The sequence below is a fragment of the Chelmon rostratus genome, chromosome 16, assembly GCF_017976325.1.
Source record: "Chelmon rostratus isolate fCheRos1 chromosome 16, fCheRos1.pri, whole genome shotgun sequence".
NCBI classification, from domain to species: domain Eukaryota; kingdom Metazoa; phylum Chordata; class Actinopteri; order Chaetodontiformes; family Chaetodontidae; genus Chelmon; species Chelmon rostratus.
Window position 1 is genome coordinate 4,149,872 of NC_055673.1, and position 20,317 is coordinate 4,170,188.

The 20,317-nt window shown below is 41.0% G+C and overlaps 2 protein-coding genes across 3 annotated transcripts in view; both read left to right on the forward strand.

Moving 5' to 3' along the window:
- The first annotated feature begins 920 nt into the window (after positions 1 to 920).
- ak2 (adenylate kinase 2) lies at positions 921 to 14,987 on the forward strand. Its single transcript, XM_041955809.1, has 7 exons — positions 921 to 1,100; positions 4,634 to 4,759; positions 6,314 to 6,424; positions 7,460 to 7,554; positions 9,089 to 9,161; positions 10,738 to 10,957; positions 14,759 to 14,987. The coding sequence occupies exons 1-7, from the start codon at positions 1,002 to 1,004 to the stop codon at positions 14,764 to 14,766; spliced, it is 732 nt and encodes a 243-aa protein (XP_041811743.1). The 5' UTR covers positions 921 to 1,001; the 3' UTR covers positions 14,767 to 14,987.
- Positions 14,988 to 16,890: 1,903 nt separating this feature from the next.
- rnf19b (ring finger protein 19B) overlaps positions 16,891 to 20,317 on the forward strand; it is a 38,900-nt gene continuing 35,473 nt past the window's right edge. For both annotated transcript variants that reach the window (XM_041955760.1, XM_041955761.1), the window contains exon 1: positions 16,891 to 17,161. The gene's annotated coding sequence lies outside the window, so the exon portion shown is untranslated. The remainder of the gene's footprint in view (positions 17,162 to 20,317) is intronic.

Genomic DNA, 20,317 nt, shown 5'->3' on the forward strand with positions numbered 1-20,317 from the left:
TCATCAACGAAGTCACGGATAGGAGGTTCTGTCTGTGTTTCAGACAGGAAATTTTCTTTTCTCTAGAGTGTGCACTGTCACTGGGTTGGTGCGGCACATAGCTTTGGTTTAGTGGAAAAAATAAAATAAAAACAAATAAATTCCACTTATTCTCCTTTCTTTTGCCCCATATTTTCTTACTGAATCTGTGCTGTCACTATCAAACAAATGTAAAATACTTCAAATAAGCTCAAAAAATAATACACACTAGGCCTATGTAGGATGACTAATACTATACATAATAAGTAGTAACACTATTTATTATTATTTTTCATCTGAAGGCAGCTTACATTGTTCGTTTTGCACAGCTATTGGGGCAATAAATACTTTTTACATATTTTTAATGTTTTTTTTTTCTACATACCTTATTTTTCTTTTATATAGTCAAATTTAATTTTGCTTGTATAATATGTACATATATATAGTCTACTTTTTATTTTGTATTTGTTTTTTTTCAAATGTTCTCTATCTCTGCTGCCATTTTTCTTCCCGCTGCTACTCATACGCTGTAATGCCCAAATTTCCCTGGCTGGGGATAAATAAAGTTTTACCCCTTTTTATCTTATCTTATCTTATCTTATCTCATCTTATCCTGCATAGTCAGTCAAGTCTGCTGTTCATGCTCAAAACAGCAACATAAAGGAAGTCTATGATCAACAATAAAAGCAAGCACATATAATGAAATATGATGCAAAATAATGCACATTTTTAACACACTGAATATGCCGTATTGAAGCGTTTTTTCGAAGTTACGTTCCAATCAACACACACGATTCCTGACAGAGCTGTCTAACAGCCAATCAAACGCTGTATTGTCCAGTAAAGGGTGGGGTTTGACCCTAGTAGCAAAAAAGGAGGCGGAGACTGTCCTTTTCCTTCCAGGCCAACTTGACTGAAGTGTCACCAGGACGACACAGACAGACTTTGTTAAAGTTTCTGAGCTGGTGTCTCCCGGTCCAGACATGGCCCCCAGCACGCAGTTGAAAGAGGCAATAGCCGATATGCAGGAGGGGATCCGTGCCATCCTGCTCGGACCACCCGGAGCCGGGAAGGGAACTCAGGTGAGAGAGAGGCACCAAGGCAAGCTAAAGGAACTAGCTGTTAGCTATTAGCCACTAGCTTAGAAAAACTGTAGCGTTAAGCGCATGGTCGATGTTACTACTAGCTAGGGCTGCACGATTATGGAAAAAATGATAATCACGATTATTTGGATCAAAATCACGATTTCGATTATAATCACGATTATGCAAAAGTTTTTTTTTATTATTTTTTATTTTTTTATTGCACTTCTGTAAAAAACAATAATCAATTATCCAGTGCAGAGTATGATCCTCCGGAAAAAATGACGTCTGCAGGCAGCGAGTTTTAATTTCAAAATCCTCGTCAATGTAATGGATCGTCAGGGACACATGTACGGCTCCATGGTCCTACTTGACCATAGATCGGTCGTGGTCGCATAGAACGGGAGATCTGCTATTTCTTTTCGGATTTCCTCCCGGCATTGTTTATACAGCGCTGGCAATGCCACCTTTGAGAAGTAGTTTCTGGATGGCATCTCGTATCTTTTGTCCAGCGTTTTGATCATCTCTTTGAATGCCTCGTTGTTAACTGTGTTAATGGGAGCCATGGCTTTGGCTATATAAATGGCAACTGCTTGTGTTATTTCTTGGTGTCTTCTTGATGTTGATGCATATGGTGTTGCAAGATTAAGTGTAGCATTTATGGTTGTCTGCGCTGGGTGTTTGGGACGGATATGCGGGGGTTTGGGGACTTTTCTTTTCATACACTCGTCGTATTTTCCCAAATGATTCTTCTTTAAGTGGTTATACAGATTAGTTGTGTTCCCCTGCGGAGCGGACACAATTCGCCCACAGTCTTTACACAACACCTGCTTTTGTTCGACATCACCTTTTCTGAATCCGAAATAGCTCCATACAACAGATGTGTAGCCCTTTCGAGGAACGAGCTCAGACTCCTCACCTCCGGAAGATTGATCAACTTCTGTTCCCACTGTCTGTTCAGTCATTTTCACCAGAACTCATCTTTATTTTCACTGATTCAGAAATCGGCTCTACAATGGTCACTCTACCAATCCCTCTCGCTCTCACCACTTGAATTTGACTGGTATGATAGCACCGCGCTAGGCGGAGAGGAGCTGAGTTTAGCTTGCTTGTTGGTGGCTACTAATGCGATGCGGCGTGCTCTATGACTACGGCCGCCCCCTGGTGGCTGGTGGACAAATATACTGTTTTTCTTTATGCTGCAGTCAGAAGAGCGCCCACTTATAAAATAATACAGAAAATGACAAAAAAGGAAAAAAATCGCGATTTTGGCTTTGTATAATCGTGGCGGCCAAAATCGCGATTTTGATTAAATTTCGATTAATTGTGCAGCTCTACTACTAGCTAATGCTAATGCTAACCTACCCGGCTTTACCTGTTTGTCACTCCCACTCTTAGAAAAACAGCTGGAAAGCTTATGTCTGTTTAGATTAAGGTTGTGTTATCCTTAACGGAAACACGTTCGTCAGTTTCATGAAGAAGTTAGCTAGCTAACATACTAAAACTACCTCACAAGTATCTGAGACATTAAGAAATACCTAATGCCATGTAGATATCCACGCCTGTGTTTTTTGGTTTCTCAATTAAAAGTTGCCTCTTAAAAACCCTAATGTCTAAAGTTAAAGTTAGCTCTTTATAGCTACATATAGCTTTTTATAAGCTGTTCTGTTGTTTTGACTGTAGAAAAGCATGCCAGTCATCGCTGTTTTCACATTATATATGTGGCTATATTATCAAAATTGGCATAGAGTCATTATCAATCCTTATGAATGATATCTTTATTATATAACATCTGTGTATTGGTCACATCATTTATCAAGTGAAAATGGTTCCTGCCTCTGAAATTTGAGCATTTGCCAAATAAATTGAGCAATTGTGATGCAAATTTTCACTGTTTTTGACGGTAGATCAACTAAACAATTAATTGATTTTTAGAAAACAATCAACAGATTAATTGTTAATGACAGTAATCGTTAATTGGATCCCTGTTTATCTGAATGAACTCTTTCTCAGGTGCCACTTCAAGTCACCTGAGTGTCAGGGACCAGAGCTGGAGCAGTGACAATCATTTAGAAATACAGTGGTGCTGGTCTGCACATTGACTGTAACATGTATGTCAGAATACATAAATATAAGAGAAAGCTCAGTTGGAAGTTGGCCAGGATCTATTCTGGTCAAACCAGTGCTTCAGGTAGATCAGCTAAAGCTAAGTGGTGATGTGCCATTATGTTTTTTGTAAAGCTGCTGAACATAATGTATAATTTTACATTATAACATACTGACTGGTGTTGACATGCGTTTTTGTTAGACTAATGATCTATCTAGAAATCTGCAAAAGGTCTACCAAAGAGCAAGTACAAGCAGTATAGTGAAAATAATTGTGGATGACATTTTTAGGAGAGAAAGGCACATAGTTGTCTTTTTCCTGTAAGAATCCAGTTTCAAAATTACATTTTTCAGAATGATTTGTGTTGCAACTCTCTTGGAGGCAGAAACATGACCACCAAGAACATGTCACAGTGACCTCCCTCAGTCTGTCGTGTGACATCTCCACGTTGTGTAGTGCTCTCACATCTGTGACACGTGCATGCTGAAGTGCAGAGGCACGTGCTCTGGCATACTCCTGTGTCTCCATCCATCCATCTGGTTTGAGTCTTCTGTTCTCAGGAAAGCACTCTCACTTATGAAGTACTCTGAAGATTCATTTGGTTTGGACCGGCGGATTCTTGTATTTAGGGCTTAAATGATGATTCGACTGAACCAAAAAGGCTAAACATTCTCTGTTCCCAGCATCTAACATGTGACAATTTTCTGCTTTTCTTCATCTTGTATGATAGTAAACTGAATGCCCTTGTGTTTTGTTTGACAAAACCAGTTATTTGATTTTAATTCATCAAGAAAATGATCTGTTATGTGTTCAATAATGGAAGTAATCCTGAGTTGAGGCCCTAGTTGTATTGCATGTTGCTTGCTTTCATATGTTGCATGCTGTATTGCAGGTGAGGCTATATGCAAAATGTCAGCCTGTCTTGCATGTAGTTCAACTTAATTGACAGAATTCACTGAAGAACCAAACTTTCTCCTCATCCATTTGCTGTATAAAAAGAGAAGGTGTTCCTGATATCTAGTTAACTCATCAGATGAGTCATATATATATATATATGTATGTATGTATGTGTGTGTGTGTGTGTGTGTGTGTGTGTGTGTGTGTGTGTGTGTTTTTATATATATATATGACAGCAGAATATGCTAGAGAGGAGGCTTGGCCTGCACAACTACAAATTTCAGTGATGGTGCATAACTGCAATCAAATAATCCTTGCTGCTCAAAACTCTTTGGTCTCAAAAACACCAATTGCTTCCATGCTTTTACCAGCCAGCGATGCAGGAGGTTGGCTCTCAAACAGAATCATTGGGTAAAACAAAGTTAAAATTCACGGCCAAACTTTTTCTTCATTTGTGTGGTTGGTGTTGATAATTTACAAGTTCAATGATTTATTATGTATCCTGATTGATCTCTCCTTCACCCTGCAGGCCCCTCGGCTTGCAGAGCAGTACTGTGTTTGCCACCTGGCCACTGGAGACATGCTGAGGGCCATGGTGGCTTCGGGCTCCGAGCTCGGCAAGAGGCTCAAAGAGACCATGGATGCTGGCAAACTGGTAACATTTTTGCTCATCTGCTTCTCATGAGCACTGTGTGTATTTTTCTTTCTGTACTCCTTTGCCCTCTCTGAGGCTCTGTGTTAACATTACAGCCTTTTATGGTCAGTCCCTCATGACTAGATGTCTTCAGTGACATTTACCACTAAAATGGCTTCCATGATGTTGGAAAAACAAGTGTACAACTGTAGGACAGCAAACAAGAGTTTACAATAAGTTGAAGCATAGCCATATATGGAGAAAAGTGCTAATCTAAAATTAGCAAGTAATTGAGATATCTGCGTAGAGTATCTGCTCTTGGCTGCAAAATTACATTTTGTTTTTGTTCTGTAAATAAAAGCTTTTCTGTCCATTATTCAACACCATCAGTCAGGAACAGAAGGGAGGTTGTACCCATATTTCATATTTGGTCAGATACTGAATTGGTGACACTAATCTTGGGCGTCGACCATGAAACTGTGCTGATTGTATAGATCTTCTGTGCTGCCAAGTTGGAGACGTGTGCGAGGTATACACGTTTTACAATTTGTAGCTTCCTTGCAGCAACATCCATATTTGAAGCATTGTAGTCGATACCACAAGCTGATTGGTTCTGCTAATATTGAGCTTCAGGTGATTGTCGTTGTACCATGTGATGAAGCTCTCCATCAGTCCTGTTTTCTCCTCTGGAAAAATAGTGATAAGTAATAGCTCTAAGTGAAGACAGCGTGTTGACTCACTAAAAATTATTCACTGGAATCATACATTTCAATATAGTGAGAGCTTCCATTATCATAAAACTATTTGGCAGCTGGAAAAATGCAGTAGTGATGACTTGGGTCTGTCACAACCTTTGTCAACAGAGAGATCACACAAAGAACTGCAGCATTTTCACACTCATTGTGGTGCAGTTAATCTCTTTTCCACTGGATGTCTCCACCTTGCGGGCTCACAAAGGGCATTCATGGACATTGCAGGCTTCCCCGCTGTTGTTGGTGTAATTGATGGTTTTGTCAGTATGTCTCGTCATAAGAAGGCCTCACATTTTTTCAAACATTTTGTTGGCTACTTTTAAAGTATGACTTACATTGTATTCAACAGAGATGTTAGACAGAATAATATAACACACCGTGACTTAATAGAGACGAAATTCTATGCTAAGGCCTATTGATTTCACTCTCCATTATCACTAAGAATGTCATGTCTTTTTATCAACCAGCCATGGCTTTTATATTTATGCATCATACCTAGCAATGGGGTCAACCATGCCTCCTTTTCAGGGTCTCATCATGTGTAATACCTTATTTCCTAAGAGCTGCTTGTTTTTGTGTTTGCTTATATTTATGTAGATTTACAGCATAAACAAGTCTATTTGCTTGTCCTCCTTTTATTGTCATTAACTGTGTATCACATGTGTCAGGAGCAACTGAACTGTGTCAACGTGTCATGTTTTTTGTAATAAAGGTCACAGTGTCTTTGACACTCTTTGTGTGACTTCTGTACGAAGCTGCCATGCAGGATGTGGCAGATTAGTGCAAACAGATGCATGAAAGAATTGTCTTTGTTCACTTGCAGGTCAGTGATGAGATGGTCGTGGAGCTCATAGAAAAGAACTTGGACACGTCGGCCTGCAGAAACGGCTTCCTGTTGGACGGGTTCCCTCGCACAGTCAAACAAGCAGAGATGGTTAGGTTTTATTTTGAAGCTTTATGCTTTTATCATGTGAAACAAAAGGACACTGAGGGAAAATAATTAACCAAATAAGAGTTCAACACTGCATTAATAAACTTGCAGGTCTTGATAGAAATTTAAAGGATATTTGGGCAGGTGGTAGAGGATGGTACTCAAAAATGGCTAGGTGGCAAACACAACCCTTTTTCTAAAAAAGACAATATATTTAATATTTTTCCTTTTCAACTTATTTGTTTTTGTAAATATCTGCTTACTCTGAATTTGATACAGCAACACGTTTGAAACATGTTGGGATAGGAGCAAGAAAAGACTGGCAAAGTTGTGGAATGCTCCAAAAACACCTGTTTGGAACATTCCGCAGGTAAACAGGTTCACACATGGTCGTATAAAGGATATTACTATGTGGGCTCAGGAACGCATCATCAAACTGTTGTTGGTAAAGACTGTTTGTAAAGGACTGAGTTCTATTTTTATTTACACTTTAACTTAGCGTCCCATTTTTTTCCTGGAATCATGGTTGTGATACTCCTACAAACAGTATTTTGGCATTGCATTATACAACCATGTCCCCTTTAGGGTGACAGACAGCAGCTTTTCCCAGTCAAAATGAATTTCTTTCACTTTCTTTTACTTTTGATCTAAACAAAATCTCTAAAATGCGAAAACTTAATTGCCCATAATATACTTTCACCAATGACGTATTTGTTTTCTCACTGTAGCAAAAGCAAAGCTTCAAGATTGTCGAAGAAGTTTGCTGCAAATTTGGATCAAAAGTGGGCTAATATTTAATATAATATGTTGCAAACTAAGGCATAGTTTTCTCTTGTAGTTTAAGGGCCTGCACTATTTTGTGTGTTTGAGATTATCATTAGACGTTGAGACATTCACCTGATGTCTTTATTTAGTCTTGAGTTATCATATTGGACCGTGGTGGAAAGAAAAGAGAGAACGAGAGCTGGGAGAGTTTTGTACTGAACAATAGATGTCAGTCATGTCTCATATTTGACTCCTTCTGTTTGTCTCCTCCAGCTGGACAACTTGTTGGAGAAGAGACACGAGAAGCTGGACTCTGTGATCGAGTTTGTCGTTGATGACTCTTTGTTGGTGCGCAGGATCTGTGGCAGGTAAGAGCCAAGAGAGAAAAAAATGAATTATTCAAGACCAAATAAAGTCTTCAATCTGTTTTATTTCCCAGGGGTTTATGATTTCCCGTGATGCTGACTGAGAAGCTCCTCATTCTGTCTCTGTGTTAAATCCACCCGGGCAGGTAGATTGATTAATGTGAACAGTAGAGTCTGGGACAGTTAGATAATGTTGGCGAGAAGTGGAGCGTGAAGGCATGCGATAAACAGCGAAGGTGGCCTGAAGGGGTTTGAGAGCGTCCTGTGGCTGCAAGGTCACAGGTTGAGTCCTTTAAGAAGTCAACATGTCTGTCCCTGATGAAATGTGCTGAATGCTGTAGCTGCTCAGTGCTTGGTTGCACTATAAAACTGTGTGCTGAAACTTCTCATGACGTTCAAAACGCATATGTATAGAATACAAAACCTTAAGATGTAAAAAATAGAGGCCAGCTATAGCGATTAATTATTTTCATGTTTATACAAACGACGTCTTCAGCACAGGTGCATTTAAGAGAAGGGCCAGACACCAATAAATGAATTCAAGGTGAAGTGTTTGGTGTTATCTGATAGACGAGGACACACAATTATTTTTTGAATGTTCATAAATATTTCAACAACATCGCAACGTGTTAATGTCCTGCACAATTTTATTGCAAAAGTGGTTACACGTTACACTGGGCAACCTCAGTAATGGTGGCTTGTTTTCTTCTGTCTCTGACCTGGTTTCGTCCCGTAATCATGCCCTGTTGACTGTCTGTTTTGCCACAAGTGAATCAAGCCACAACGAACAGTGGCTACTGCACAGTCTCCAAGTAGTCACTTCATCACCAAGCATCCAGCAGCACTTACTTTGTAAAGGTGCTCTGATAAATTTTGCTCTGCCACTTTCTAGTGAGGCCTGGCACTGATTAACTTACGTAAGCTCTACAGGTTGAGGCCAAAGAGAAACTGAAGAGAAAGTTGCAACCTTTATAACAACTTAATTGGCAGTGTGTTGTTGTTTCCTGGTATGTTTCCATCTCTGCCTCCGTTGTGCAACAGATCATTATTTATGTAACAGTTTTGACACGGTTTAATATAACATGCTGTGCTCTGATTTTAGGCTGACCCACACATTGAACAGGCAGACGTGCTTTCAGAGGCCTTCATCTGAACACGTGTCAGAGCTTTAGAAAATCTGTGTTGTGAAACCCTTTATTGTGTTTGCTTTGCAACACAATGTTTGTCCTCTTTCTTCACAATAGCCGCTCTACATTATCCATACCCCACACTCAACAGAAGACAGTTAGTTTGCAAAGGGCCATCTTTCTGTCCATGGGGGTCCTGTGTGAGGAGGAGGAGGCCAGCTGCTGCCTTTTCAAGCCCAAGTAGGACAAGGGCAGCATGTGGGATGTGAAAAGGACAGTTAAGTAGTTAGTGAGTCACTGTGGCTGTCTAACCCTCATCTGTCCTCCTCCTCCGCCTCCTCTGCTCTCACTCTTGATTTCTTTTCCGTCCTTGTTTTGTACTCCTCATCGTCTCCCCTCCATTTCCCTAGACTAATTCATCAGCCAAGTGGCCGCTCCTACCACGAGGAGTTCAACCCCCCCAAAGAGCCCATGAAGGATGACGTAAGTAGTTTCACTATCAACCCACTTAGAAACCACTTCTGGCTAAACTGCCACCTACCTACAATCACTGCCGGGCTGGAAATTGGTGACAATCAGGCAGCTTCAGACTTAAGTGCTTTGACGCAATCTGAGTGTATAAAATGTGTTTGGGACATTTATTCCAAATTAAAATAGATCTGGTTAAAAGTCACGATCCTTTGATTCATCGTAATTAAATCTAGAAAAACATCTTATGAACTCTAAATACATCACTAAGGAGTAGATGTACAGGAAGAAAAGTTCAAATGTGAGATGAGATTTCAGGATATTAGCAAGATGTCTTTTAATATTTTAAACATGCAGTGTTTTCTGATCTGTGGTGGCATCCAGTGAGGATGAGATAGTTTGAAGTAGGTGGTCTTGGTCTATTGATGGATGGTAAATGGACTGTATTTATATAGCATCTTTGTTAGTCTCCTGACCACTCAAAGTGCTTTTACAACACAAGCCTGCATTCACCCATTCACACAGGGTAGGTAGCATTAACAGACACAACCTAGTGTTCAGTGTTTTGCCCAAGGATGCTTCCACATGTAGACTGCCGAGGCCAGGGATCGAACCTTCGACCTTCTGATAGGTGGACGGCGCTCTACCTCCTGAGCCCTTTTACAAGGTGATGATCAGGTCAGAGCTTCGTGCAATGTTATAAAGATTGCCCAAGCTGATGCCTGAGGACACTGTGACTCTTCTATCACAGGCTATTGTCAAATGAGTGAGGCTACTGTTTAGATGTTCCTCTACCAACTGAATGATGCGTCCAGCGCTAATGGCTCTGCACTCTGGTGTGTGGTACATATCCAGAGGCTGCAGATTTATCAACATATGTGTCCTGCTGCCTTCAGGGACTTAATTAGCTGAAGCAGGTTTTTCATACTGTGCACAGCAGATCATCCATATAATTATATAGATGAATGTAGACTGATTTGCAGACGTTCCTGCTTTGACCGCAGTAAACATAATTTTTGATGCTGGTTTAAACACATTTATTGTTAGTTTAACACAAGGCCAGGTGTTGCTGGTGTGCTGCTGTGACTGAATGAATGTCACTAATCGTGAAAACACTGCAGTTTATAGTAACATGGACCAGGAAACTGTATTTAATGTGAATCTGTCACATCTGGCTGATCCCCGATCCATTTATTAGACCAGTTTTGGTGTTGACACCAATCCCACAGATCATTACCTCGTCACTTCATGTGCTTTTCTCTTTATGTACATAACGTGTGAAACTATGTGGCTCATCTACAAGCAAAGCAACACATGCAGTGACACACAATCCCCTGGCTTAGAAAGGAGGCTGTGATTTCCACAGACTTCTGTTTTGTTGACTAACACAAAGACAGATTGCAGCACAGGAATAAGTGACGCGTGTGCGGGAAGGTTACAGTTACGCTTGATGAAACCAAGATGAGAGAACTGACCTAATTGTAGGTGTGAGTTGAAACTGCATGTGTGGTTGTGCAGGTTTTACCATCACAGTCCTCCTTTTTGTTTGTCCCTCTTCTTATGTGTTTTCTCCCCTCTTGTCTACAATCAGGTGACAGGTGAGCCGCTCATCCGCCGCAGCGACGACAATGAGACGGCGCTGCGCTCCCGTCTGGACGCCTACCACCGGCAGACCGTCCCTCTGGTGAAGTACTACAGTGCCAGGGGCCTGCACACGGCCATCGACGCCGCCAAGAACCCAAGTGTCGTCTTCTCCTCCATCTTAGCTGCTTTCTCCTCTGCCACGGAAACCCCCGCCCGTGCCACCGCCTGTAAAGACGAAGTGTTCTTCATTTAAAAACCTTTTTCGTCCTTCCCGTATCCCCTCCAACGGGTTCTTTCTTCCTTCAAGGGTGATATAAACGTATACAAGAGTTGATCACGTGTCACAGTGGCAACAAAATGTAACTTTGCGAGGCGTAAACATGGAAGATGGAAGCTCAATGTGGCATCAGCGATTCAAGATATTCACAATGTTCCACCCGTGTGATCCCTGTTGTAGCAACAGAAAGGATTTAAAGCTGTATTTTTGTTACTGTTCATCCCAAACTCAAGTCTGAAAGAGAACAAGCCAATGTAGAGCTGATCAATAACCGCAAAACAAAGTGACGCCGAGCTCTTTGCTGCTGCTGCTTCTGCCTTTCACCTATAAAGAAATTAGATTTAAGGTTTTGACATTTGACGGAACAGCATGCCATGCACATTTTCATCAGAAGGTGTTTAAAAATATCAACGTTGCATATTGTTTGCCTCCACTGGACAGGTTTGCTCTTGTTTAATCAATGACTTTGCCCTTTTGTCTTCATTAGTGTCTGAGCCTGCAGTGCACATATAGTAGATCTGTTCCTTTCCTCCTCTTTCACTTCCTTTAAGGTAGCAACACATCACAAGCATCAGACATGAATTGTCCCACCTGCCAGTCATTTCCAGTGGCCTTAACATTCTTAAATTGGTTTTATTTTGTAGCACTGAAGCAAACTCTGTTGCATTTAATTACACAGAAATATGAAATGTGTGACAATTATAATAGGAATTTATATCAGGTTTTCAAACTGTATGTAATGGGGTGCAGGGTGAGACAAAGACTAACCCTAACCCACGAGGTGAAAGGGGCAGGTACATGCAGGTGTCCTGTCAACAGTGCGAAGCAAGTAATTGTAGGTTGCCTCTCATGAGAAAATCTGTTTCAGCAGCAGGTTTCAGTGCTGCTGACGCTTAAATCTCAGACCTCCAGCTCACCACAGAACTGACAAATCAGGGGTTCAAATGATGCATCAGTTACTGTGACCAGTGGAGACTTTTCCCCTACCCCACACCAACGACGTACTTCCCTTTCTTCATTCATTCATCAGTATAAGCTGCTGTCTCCTCCTCTTCCTCGTACTCCTCCTTGGCTCAAGTACTGCTCTGACACTCTCTGACTCCTTGAATGACCTTTTGGACGTTTGAGGGACTGTACTTGTTAAAAATTAACAGCATTTGATTGATATGGCTTATTGCTAAATCAATATGCACTTTACTGTGAAACAGACTGTACAGTGTTTTAGTTGCTTAATCAATCCTGTTGACGTAACCTGTGTTTGACTTCAGCTCAGTGTGACTCAATACCATCGCTGGTTTGAGAAAGTTTACAGCCTTCTTGGTTGCAACTTGCCTTTTCCTCCCGGTGATGCATGGGTTTTCCTGTCTGCCTTTTCTGGAACTTTAGTAGCCCAAACTGAGGCACTAAATTTCCCAGGTAAATTTCAGAAGCAGAGGGAGTGCTGATAATCAAGCCACACCAAATATTTCCAAACAGTGCTGTGATGAGGCATACCCCAAGCCTTTTTTAAATCGTTGATGTTGGCTCATGGATAATAATGGATGTGTAAAGACGCATTGACATATCATTCCTTTCTGTAGACAATAGCGTGATCTAGTTTTCAGTTGTTGAACATGACTGAGACCAAACTGTAAGCTTGTAGTCTTGGTCTTTTCCTTTTCCTGTGTGAAAGTCCATATTTCCGATGATGCACTTTAAACGCTGAGCCTAATATTCTCGTTTTACTTTATGCTTGCACTTATTTGTCAGCAAATGTAGGTTAGCCTAACTCACTCTGATAACCTTTTTCTTACATCAAACCTACCTCCGCATGGGGCCACATGTAAGAGATAAGACTTTATTGATCCCTCGCTGGGGAAATTCTCTTGTTACAACAGCAGAATAAAAAGGAGAGGTAGAAAACAGAGCAAGTCGTACAAATAGACAATAATAAAGACAAATTAAAATTAACAATAGATAAATAGATGCAAACTGAAATCAACTCAATAGAAGGCTATGTACATTATATACAAAGAGTATCAAAAATATGTATCCTATTTACCTGCAGTGCTTGAAAAAGAAAGCGACGATTAGTCCAAAACATTAACTTCAAGTGTCCAATAACTGCAGAAACCCTGGCTTTGTAGTGAGTTGAGCTGTCCGGCCACAACTGAATTGTTTTGTTTCATACTCGCAGCTCTCGTAGCGTCATGTTTGGCCCAATCAGGCAGCTGAAACCCACAGTACACCACCCACTCAGCAGCAAACAGACACAGTTAGCGATTAGCTCGTGAACACAGTGGAGCGTTTAGCAGCTAAAGAGTCTTTCCCTCAGGAGTTGGTAGAGACCAAAAATAGAGTTAAAAGAGAGTGACTTCTGCTCATCAGGTGTTCAGAGACACGATTCCATAATGCTCATCTGGAACTGCTGGATGTGTAAATAAGTAAATGTTTCACTGTATCAACTTAGAAGACATTGATGTCAATACTGTGCTAACAACTTGTTTCTGCTGCCACCAACTAGACCAAAAAAATGCCAGTGACATGATGTAAAAAAAAAAATCAACCATGTGATATAAAACCAGAGCGAAGTAGCTTTAAAAAAGCTTGCATGCTGGTCATTTTAGTCTTGCTAAAGTAAAATGACTTCATGATAAAAAAAAAATCATTACAGGAGTTTTGAATGTAGAGCATTTACTGAAGGATTTTTAAGTCCCTTGTACCTGATGTGAAGTGTGTTAAAGTGGGATGTGTGTTGTTTTTCACATCAGTGTCCAGAGTTCAGCAGACAGTTGAATAAACACACTGTCAGACTGACGGAAATTACATTTTTTTTTATCAGTGACATTGAAAGTTAAAGATGACGACTCGGTGTCTTGCGTCCGCGTCTCTCGGCAGGAGCGCTGACATCACAGTCTGTGTGAAGGGAACTGGATCAAAGAGAAAAGCTGAAGGACGTTGGTCGCTCCACCCTTCAAAAAAAAAGAAATTCCCCTCCGGAAATGTTTTGATTTCAGGCTTTTGTTTCCGCTGCTCCCAAAGGTGTTTTCAGCTGCTCCTTCCGTAGTTTTCTACTGGCGTATTATGTTTAGTTCCATCCAAATATTCTTCATTGATACTTGCTGGCACATTTGAGCTATCTTAAACATCAGCCTCTGGACACTCCTGTGACATCGGCGTTTTGTGGATTTTGTCCTTGAGTCCTTTGCTGCTCCCTGACCTATTAGATTCCTCCTGGCTCTGTAGTCACCTGGTGTTTGTGTTCAGTGGAAACATCTTGCATGCAGACTGTGTCACTCGCACTTTCCCTTGAATACTGATGTGTTTCTATTCTCTCGGGGTTGTTGTGATGAAAAACAAAAGCAGATGTTCAGCACTCCCGGTAGGCAGATTTCAGTCTTTTATTCAGCTCAACCAGACAATTTCATGCTAAATTTCCCTTAATATTCTATCCTGTGCTCAGCGATGCCTTGCTTTCTTTTTTTGTTCGTCACTTTTTGAAAGCCGTGAATGAGTAGATTTAGAATAGAAACCTGACTGAAAACCTTGCATGTTTTGTCCACCCTTAAATGAATGTGACTTTTGAATGTGAACTTTAAAGTGAGCGCTGGAACCCGAAGTGCACTCAGAGATGGACTCTTTCTTTTTGTCCCTTGCTGTTCACAGTCCCAGCATTTAAATGACCAAAAAAGTGTTATTAGTCATCGCTTGTTGAATTTTCTCTGTAATTCACCCAAAACTTTTCTCCCCCTCTCTCTCCTTTGTCTTCCAGCTGGTTGAATCCTGAGCTGCTCCGTTTGCCACCGAGGTGAAGGATTGGAGTTGGCAAAAGATCTCGGGTGGGTGGACAGATGGAGGGAGGGAATCAGAAATTCGAGGGAATTAGACTTCATAAGTTGAGGTTAATATTGCCGTGCTGTGAGGCTCGTAGTTGAAAAGCTTATTGTCATATTCCTCATGTTTCCCCTCCTAATAAATCTCACACTTCCCTGCAATTGTCACTTTTTGTGCATGTTGTCTTTTGTTGAACAAGTTTAACTTAGCAGTTTTAGATAAATATTAAAGACGTCACCTTTTTAATGTGTTAGCTAAGTACATAATTTAGGCCTTTTGTTGTAAACGATGCAGAGAGGGGAGAAAGGAAGTCCAACAAGATGAACCACATGTTGGATTTGCTTTTGTTTTAACCCAAAAATGGCACAAAGATGGATAATTTTGGCCCAGTGGTCAAAGGCAAGTTTGTGTTTCACCTGGCAGGCAACTACAAAACCCCTGGTTCAGTGTGTGACAGTTGCTTTTTGGTAATAACTTGCAAATTTGCACATGGTGAAAGTTCAATTTCAGGGGTATTGATTGGTTTTGAGTCTTTGTGCAAAATATAATGAAGCAGCCACCTACAGAGTGTTGAGTGCTGTGTACTTAATTGAAACTTTGATGCAACAACAGCAAATTGTTGCCCCAAGGCCACTAAAAGGTTAATCCAGCCATGTACAGAACACATGAAAATGCATTGAAACAAGATATAAAAGAAACACATGGTGATAAAGACATGAATATGATTTAAAAAGCAAATTAAAATGGATGGTAAAAGAGGTGAAATTCAGGTTATCAGCTTCCCTCTACACTATTATCTGCTCTATAGCACATTCATAAAGTCAGTTTTCTAATGCAGCAAAGGGGACATCAGTTCAAGGATGAAGACTTGCTGCATTTGAAAGACTTGAAAATAATTTTGTATTATGAGCCAAAGTCAACGTGTGCCTGTATGTATGTGCATAAAGTCACAAACTTTTCTCTGAGGGCTTTTCAATCAACACATGACGCCATCGTCTCTGACTACTGTTGGTTTCTTTTGCTCACTTCAGTAGTTACATGTTTTACTAGAATGAATGATTTGGGATGATTTCAGATTTTTTTCATCTCTTTCCTCTTGTCATGTCTGAGACCGGCAGTGGTATCTTCATCCAAATTTACTTCTTTTCCAGAAACGTATCCCCTGTGACTGATATGATAAACCACATAATTAAGGCTGGTGCATCAGTGCAAAAGCAGCATTTTACAGTTGTAGCTGGTTTAGGTGGAGCTAATTTTTATTTTCTCTCTATATATGTAGCCCAGTGGTTGCCAACCTGATGTTGTGGCCCCTCCATAAGGTCACAATATCAGCCTGAGAGGGTCATGATCTGATTCATGGGGGATGATAAAAGGAAAAAGTTCTACTACAAAAATCTGACAAATTTGACTTTTTCCTCTATTCATAGGTTTCTGTTTGTTTTACCTCTTTTGGTTTCGAAGTCATGTGAGAAGTTGGCACACTTTCTCAGTCTCAGGGGTCACATGCAGTAAAGGCTGGGGTTTAACCTGGAACAATGTCATGCTTTAAGTGATCAAATGTGTGTTTGTTTAAAATGTAAAATCTTAATCTATTCAGCAAAGCAGTTGGTTAAATGTGGAGAATCGAAGGCCTGAAATGGAAATACTCACGTCAAATAGAAGTAGCTCATACTTGTACTTGCATGAAGCGGTTCATGACAAGTCGTAGCCTGGACAACAGGATGATGATATCAGAGAAGACTTGTGATTATCTGATCCAGAGATTACCATATGAAACAAGTACAGATGCTGTAATCTGTTGTTTTGTGAAGTTTGATGGGTGCAGTGATGAAGGACAGAGCCATCAAGCTGAACGTGATGCCTTCTGTTTATTTCAACACCAAAACAAACATCTTCCCGGTTATTTGTTTCCTCTTTCCAACAAACACCCGCATTTGGTTTTCCAGCAATCGTTACTGAACTTCCTGACGGGAGGTGACGCCACGGGGTGGGGTTTCCGTGTTGTGGACGGCGCGACGTCACCGACCGGGGCTTTCCTCCTTGACGTCAGCGGGCGGCAGCGACGGCAGAGCGGCGGAGAGAGAAGCGGACCGAGCTGCGGAGATCACACGGAGTTCCAGCGTCGCGCTCCGGGAGCGCAGGAAGACCAGAGGCCGCCGTCACCTGCCAGGAGCCCCCGAGCGGAGAGGAGAGAGGCGGGCACGGCTGCGGAGGACTGGTTTTACCCACAGCTTATCGACAAACAGCGAGGCAACACCGGGAGGGAGCCAGGATCGCAGCCGAAGTGGCCGTCGCATCGCTCCCCAGCCTCTCCTGTCGAAAAAATCCGGTCCTGAGCAGGGTGAGTGTTTGAGATGTCATGGTTTTAAAAGACTCGCGAATCCCCCTTGTGTAGACCACCTAGATAAAAAGACCACCTCAAAGGGAGTGTAGCAGCCTGCCACCATAAACCCAAACATCACTGTTCTGTATGATTATTCATAAGCATGACAGTCACATTCTCTGCATCTGCCAGTCAGGGGGGTCAACTCAGACCAAACCCACCCAAAAAATCTCTTGAAACATGTAAGCTAAGAAGCTATTAGAATAAACAGGAGGGAGTATACAAATCAGTGTCCGGTCTCAATGCTGCTGCATGTCTAGAAATAATCAAACTGTAAAATCAAAATGTCTTCAGCTTCAGTACAGTCATGGTACAAGTCATCCAGGATGCCTAAGAGTTAAAATCCTTCCCCAGCTTTCCCTTTAAAACATTCCAGTCCGCTCCGCCACTCCCTGGTCACTCTTCGGCCTGAGGACATGTTGTATTTTCCTGTGAAGAAAGGAAAAAATACATTATAATAATTGTGAGTTTAAAGAGCAGCAACCAAGGCAGCAGAGCTCAGAACAGAAGAGGTGTTCTGATAAAGAGTAAGACCAGGTCTTATAGAGGCTCCGGGCCCCATAAACTCTCCTCACAGGAATATTCTATGAATATTTTGGGGATTTATTTGTCTTTGAGGCTGGACTTTATGATCATACTTTCTCAGGGTGGAAAAGGTGCGGTGAAGTTTTCCAGCATCTTAATGGCTCGGTTGCCTTGGTGAAGAGACAGCTCACAAAATCAAGGTCTTATGTAAATACTGAGGCTGTAAACATACTTCAAATGTGTAATGTTTGTAGCCTGTCAGAGAAAAAACTAACTTTTAAACTGTGAATCCAGAAACAACAGATAAACATCAGGCAGCAGTAGTCTAATAAACTGGTGAGGCTGTAACTCTTTCAAACTGAAATTAAATACCTGTTTTAAGGAGCTGTAATTGGCTCAGTTATGACTTTTAGGACTGGTGATGAGCGTGTGTCCACTTTCATATAGTTGTAATGATATTTAAAAGCAAGTCTGAAGCAGTGGATTTCTTCAGATTTAACAGTTGACAGTGTGTAATTTTAGGCAGAGCTGAAGCAAACAGCTACAGCAGATAATTATTTTTAACATGGCTTTTGGAAATCTAGATGGAAATCAGCTGCACAGAGGGAGGCAGCAAATTTTGACCATTTTAAAAGAAGCAGCAAATGCTTTTACAGTGACTAACATGTTATGTGATCCAGTCTGAAGTGTCCTGACGCAGTGAAGTCCATCCAGATGGGCCACCATTTGTGTTAGAAATAAACACATGCACAGAATCTACTTTCTCATAATTTGATACCGATAAATTGGCATGTGTGAAATAACTAGATGGATCAGTCATTTTTAACCAATAACACAAGTGTTTAATAAGACGGTTGTCAAAGTGCATCACCAAAAACAGCACTGTTATCTAACCTCAGAACTAACCCTGGAAATCTAAATGCAGACATTCTTCCACTCAAGATATTTGGTTATTTGGTGGATTCTGTCCTAAACTGCACAGGGAATGATGGGAGGAAACCAAGTAATCCTGTTTCTGCTGCACAGGGTTGTTAAAATGTTGTGGCTTAGCCATTACATGACATTTTAAACCTGGTATACAAAATCAGCTATCATCGTGAAGTTATTGAGTTATTAAGTGATTGATAGATAAACTAAGATAAACATTTCTATAAACATTTATACTATGTTGAATTTTAGAAGTGAAATCCTTCATATGATTATAACATGCACTGCATGTTATTCTGTTGCAAAGTGTCCCCAACCAGATTACATGAAAAAAACAGCATATTTTACAATAGATGTGAGATCAAACACTGAGATTTTTTCATGCTCTCTGTCCATGTTGGGAGCAGCTCCTCTTACTGGTCAGTGGGATTTTGGCCATTACCTCATCCAGAGGAGGTTTGGGTTCCCGTGTCATTATGTGGCTCAGGTTACAGACAATAGCAGGGAATTACACGCTCAGTTGTCACATGTACCGTGTCTGTGTCCATGCATTGTGCTGCTGTTTCCTCTCTGAAACCTGAATCCACTCATCCAGTTTACTACAGTTACTGCTGCTCACCTCACCCGTCTCTCTGTGCAGGCCTCAGTTTGTGTGTTTGAGGGAGGGCGTATTATGAGCATGTGTGTGTTAAGAGGTGGTGTTAAGGGGCTCAGAGGTTTGCTCTTTGCGACTGTAACGCCTGCAGGCCTGACATTAAACATTCAACAACTCAGTGGTATGGCTCCTCTAATTATAGAAGCTGATTCTCTCTACCTCCACCTTCCAGTGCATCGCTCTGGACACTGAATGTACTTTGTGTTTATATACTGTATATTTGTGTGTGTGTGTGTGTGTGTGTGTGTGTGTGGGAGAAGGATAGATGTGTTAAATGTGTTAATGCGAGTCAGTGGGAAAGAGAGAAAATGCTCGGACTTGCCATTTGTGTATCCATCTGCCTCCCACTGCACTTATTCCTAAAAATTATAAAATTCAAGGTTTTTCCACACAGACAGACAGACAGACAGAAAGACGGTGCTGTCCCATCTTAACTAGGAAACTAGTCATTGTTTGTGGTCATTTTAAAGAGCGTGAACTTCTATGAGTCATTTCTTAAAACTGATTACCGGTACTTGTCATTAGTGGTAATGGATGAATGGATAAAATAATAGAGAGATTTCCAGTTTTCCACTTGTTTTATGTTGGCAGAATTCTTGTATGACTGCCCGTGTTACAACATTATTAATCACTGACGTGTTTGAGATGTTTTAAACAATGGTGAACAATGATGAACTTACTGGAATCATCACCAAGCAGACACAAAACAACATTAGAACTCATTTGAAGTCATCTGTCCACCTGATGGATGTAAGTCCACTATTCGCACGCTTTTAGCTCCATTTTGGTCTCCTCCATGTCCTGGGGGGAATATCTGGCTCTTTAGCTGCTGAATGCTTCACTATGTCCACCAGCTCATCGCTAACTACATCTGCCTGCTGTACTGCAGTTTTCAGAGCTACGAGCAACACCATCATTATGTGTTGGGTCATTGATAGTTAACATAATTGATTATAGCAGCTTTAATTCTGCATATTTCTTTGATTGACATGACAAATATTAAGTTA

Coding starts and splice junctions, on each gene's coding strand:
- ak2 (XM_041955809.1), top strand. CDS start 1,002: ATGGCCCCCAGCACGCAGTTGAAAGAGGCAATAGCCGATATGCAGGAG. Junction 6,425..7,459: donor CAGTCAAACAAGCAGAGATG/GTTAGGTTTTAT, acceptor TGTCTCCTCCAG/CTGGACAACTTGTTGGAGAA. Junction 9,162..10,737: donor AAGAGCCCATGAAGGATGAC/GTAAGTAGTTTC, acceptor GTCTACAATCAG/GTGACAGGTGAGCCGCTCAT.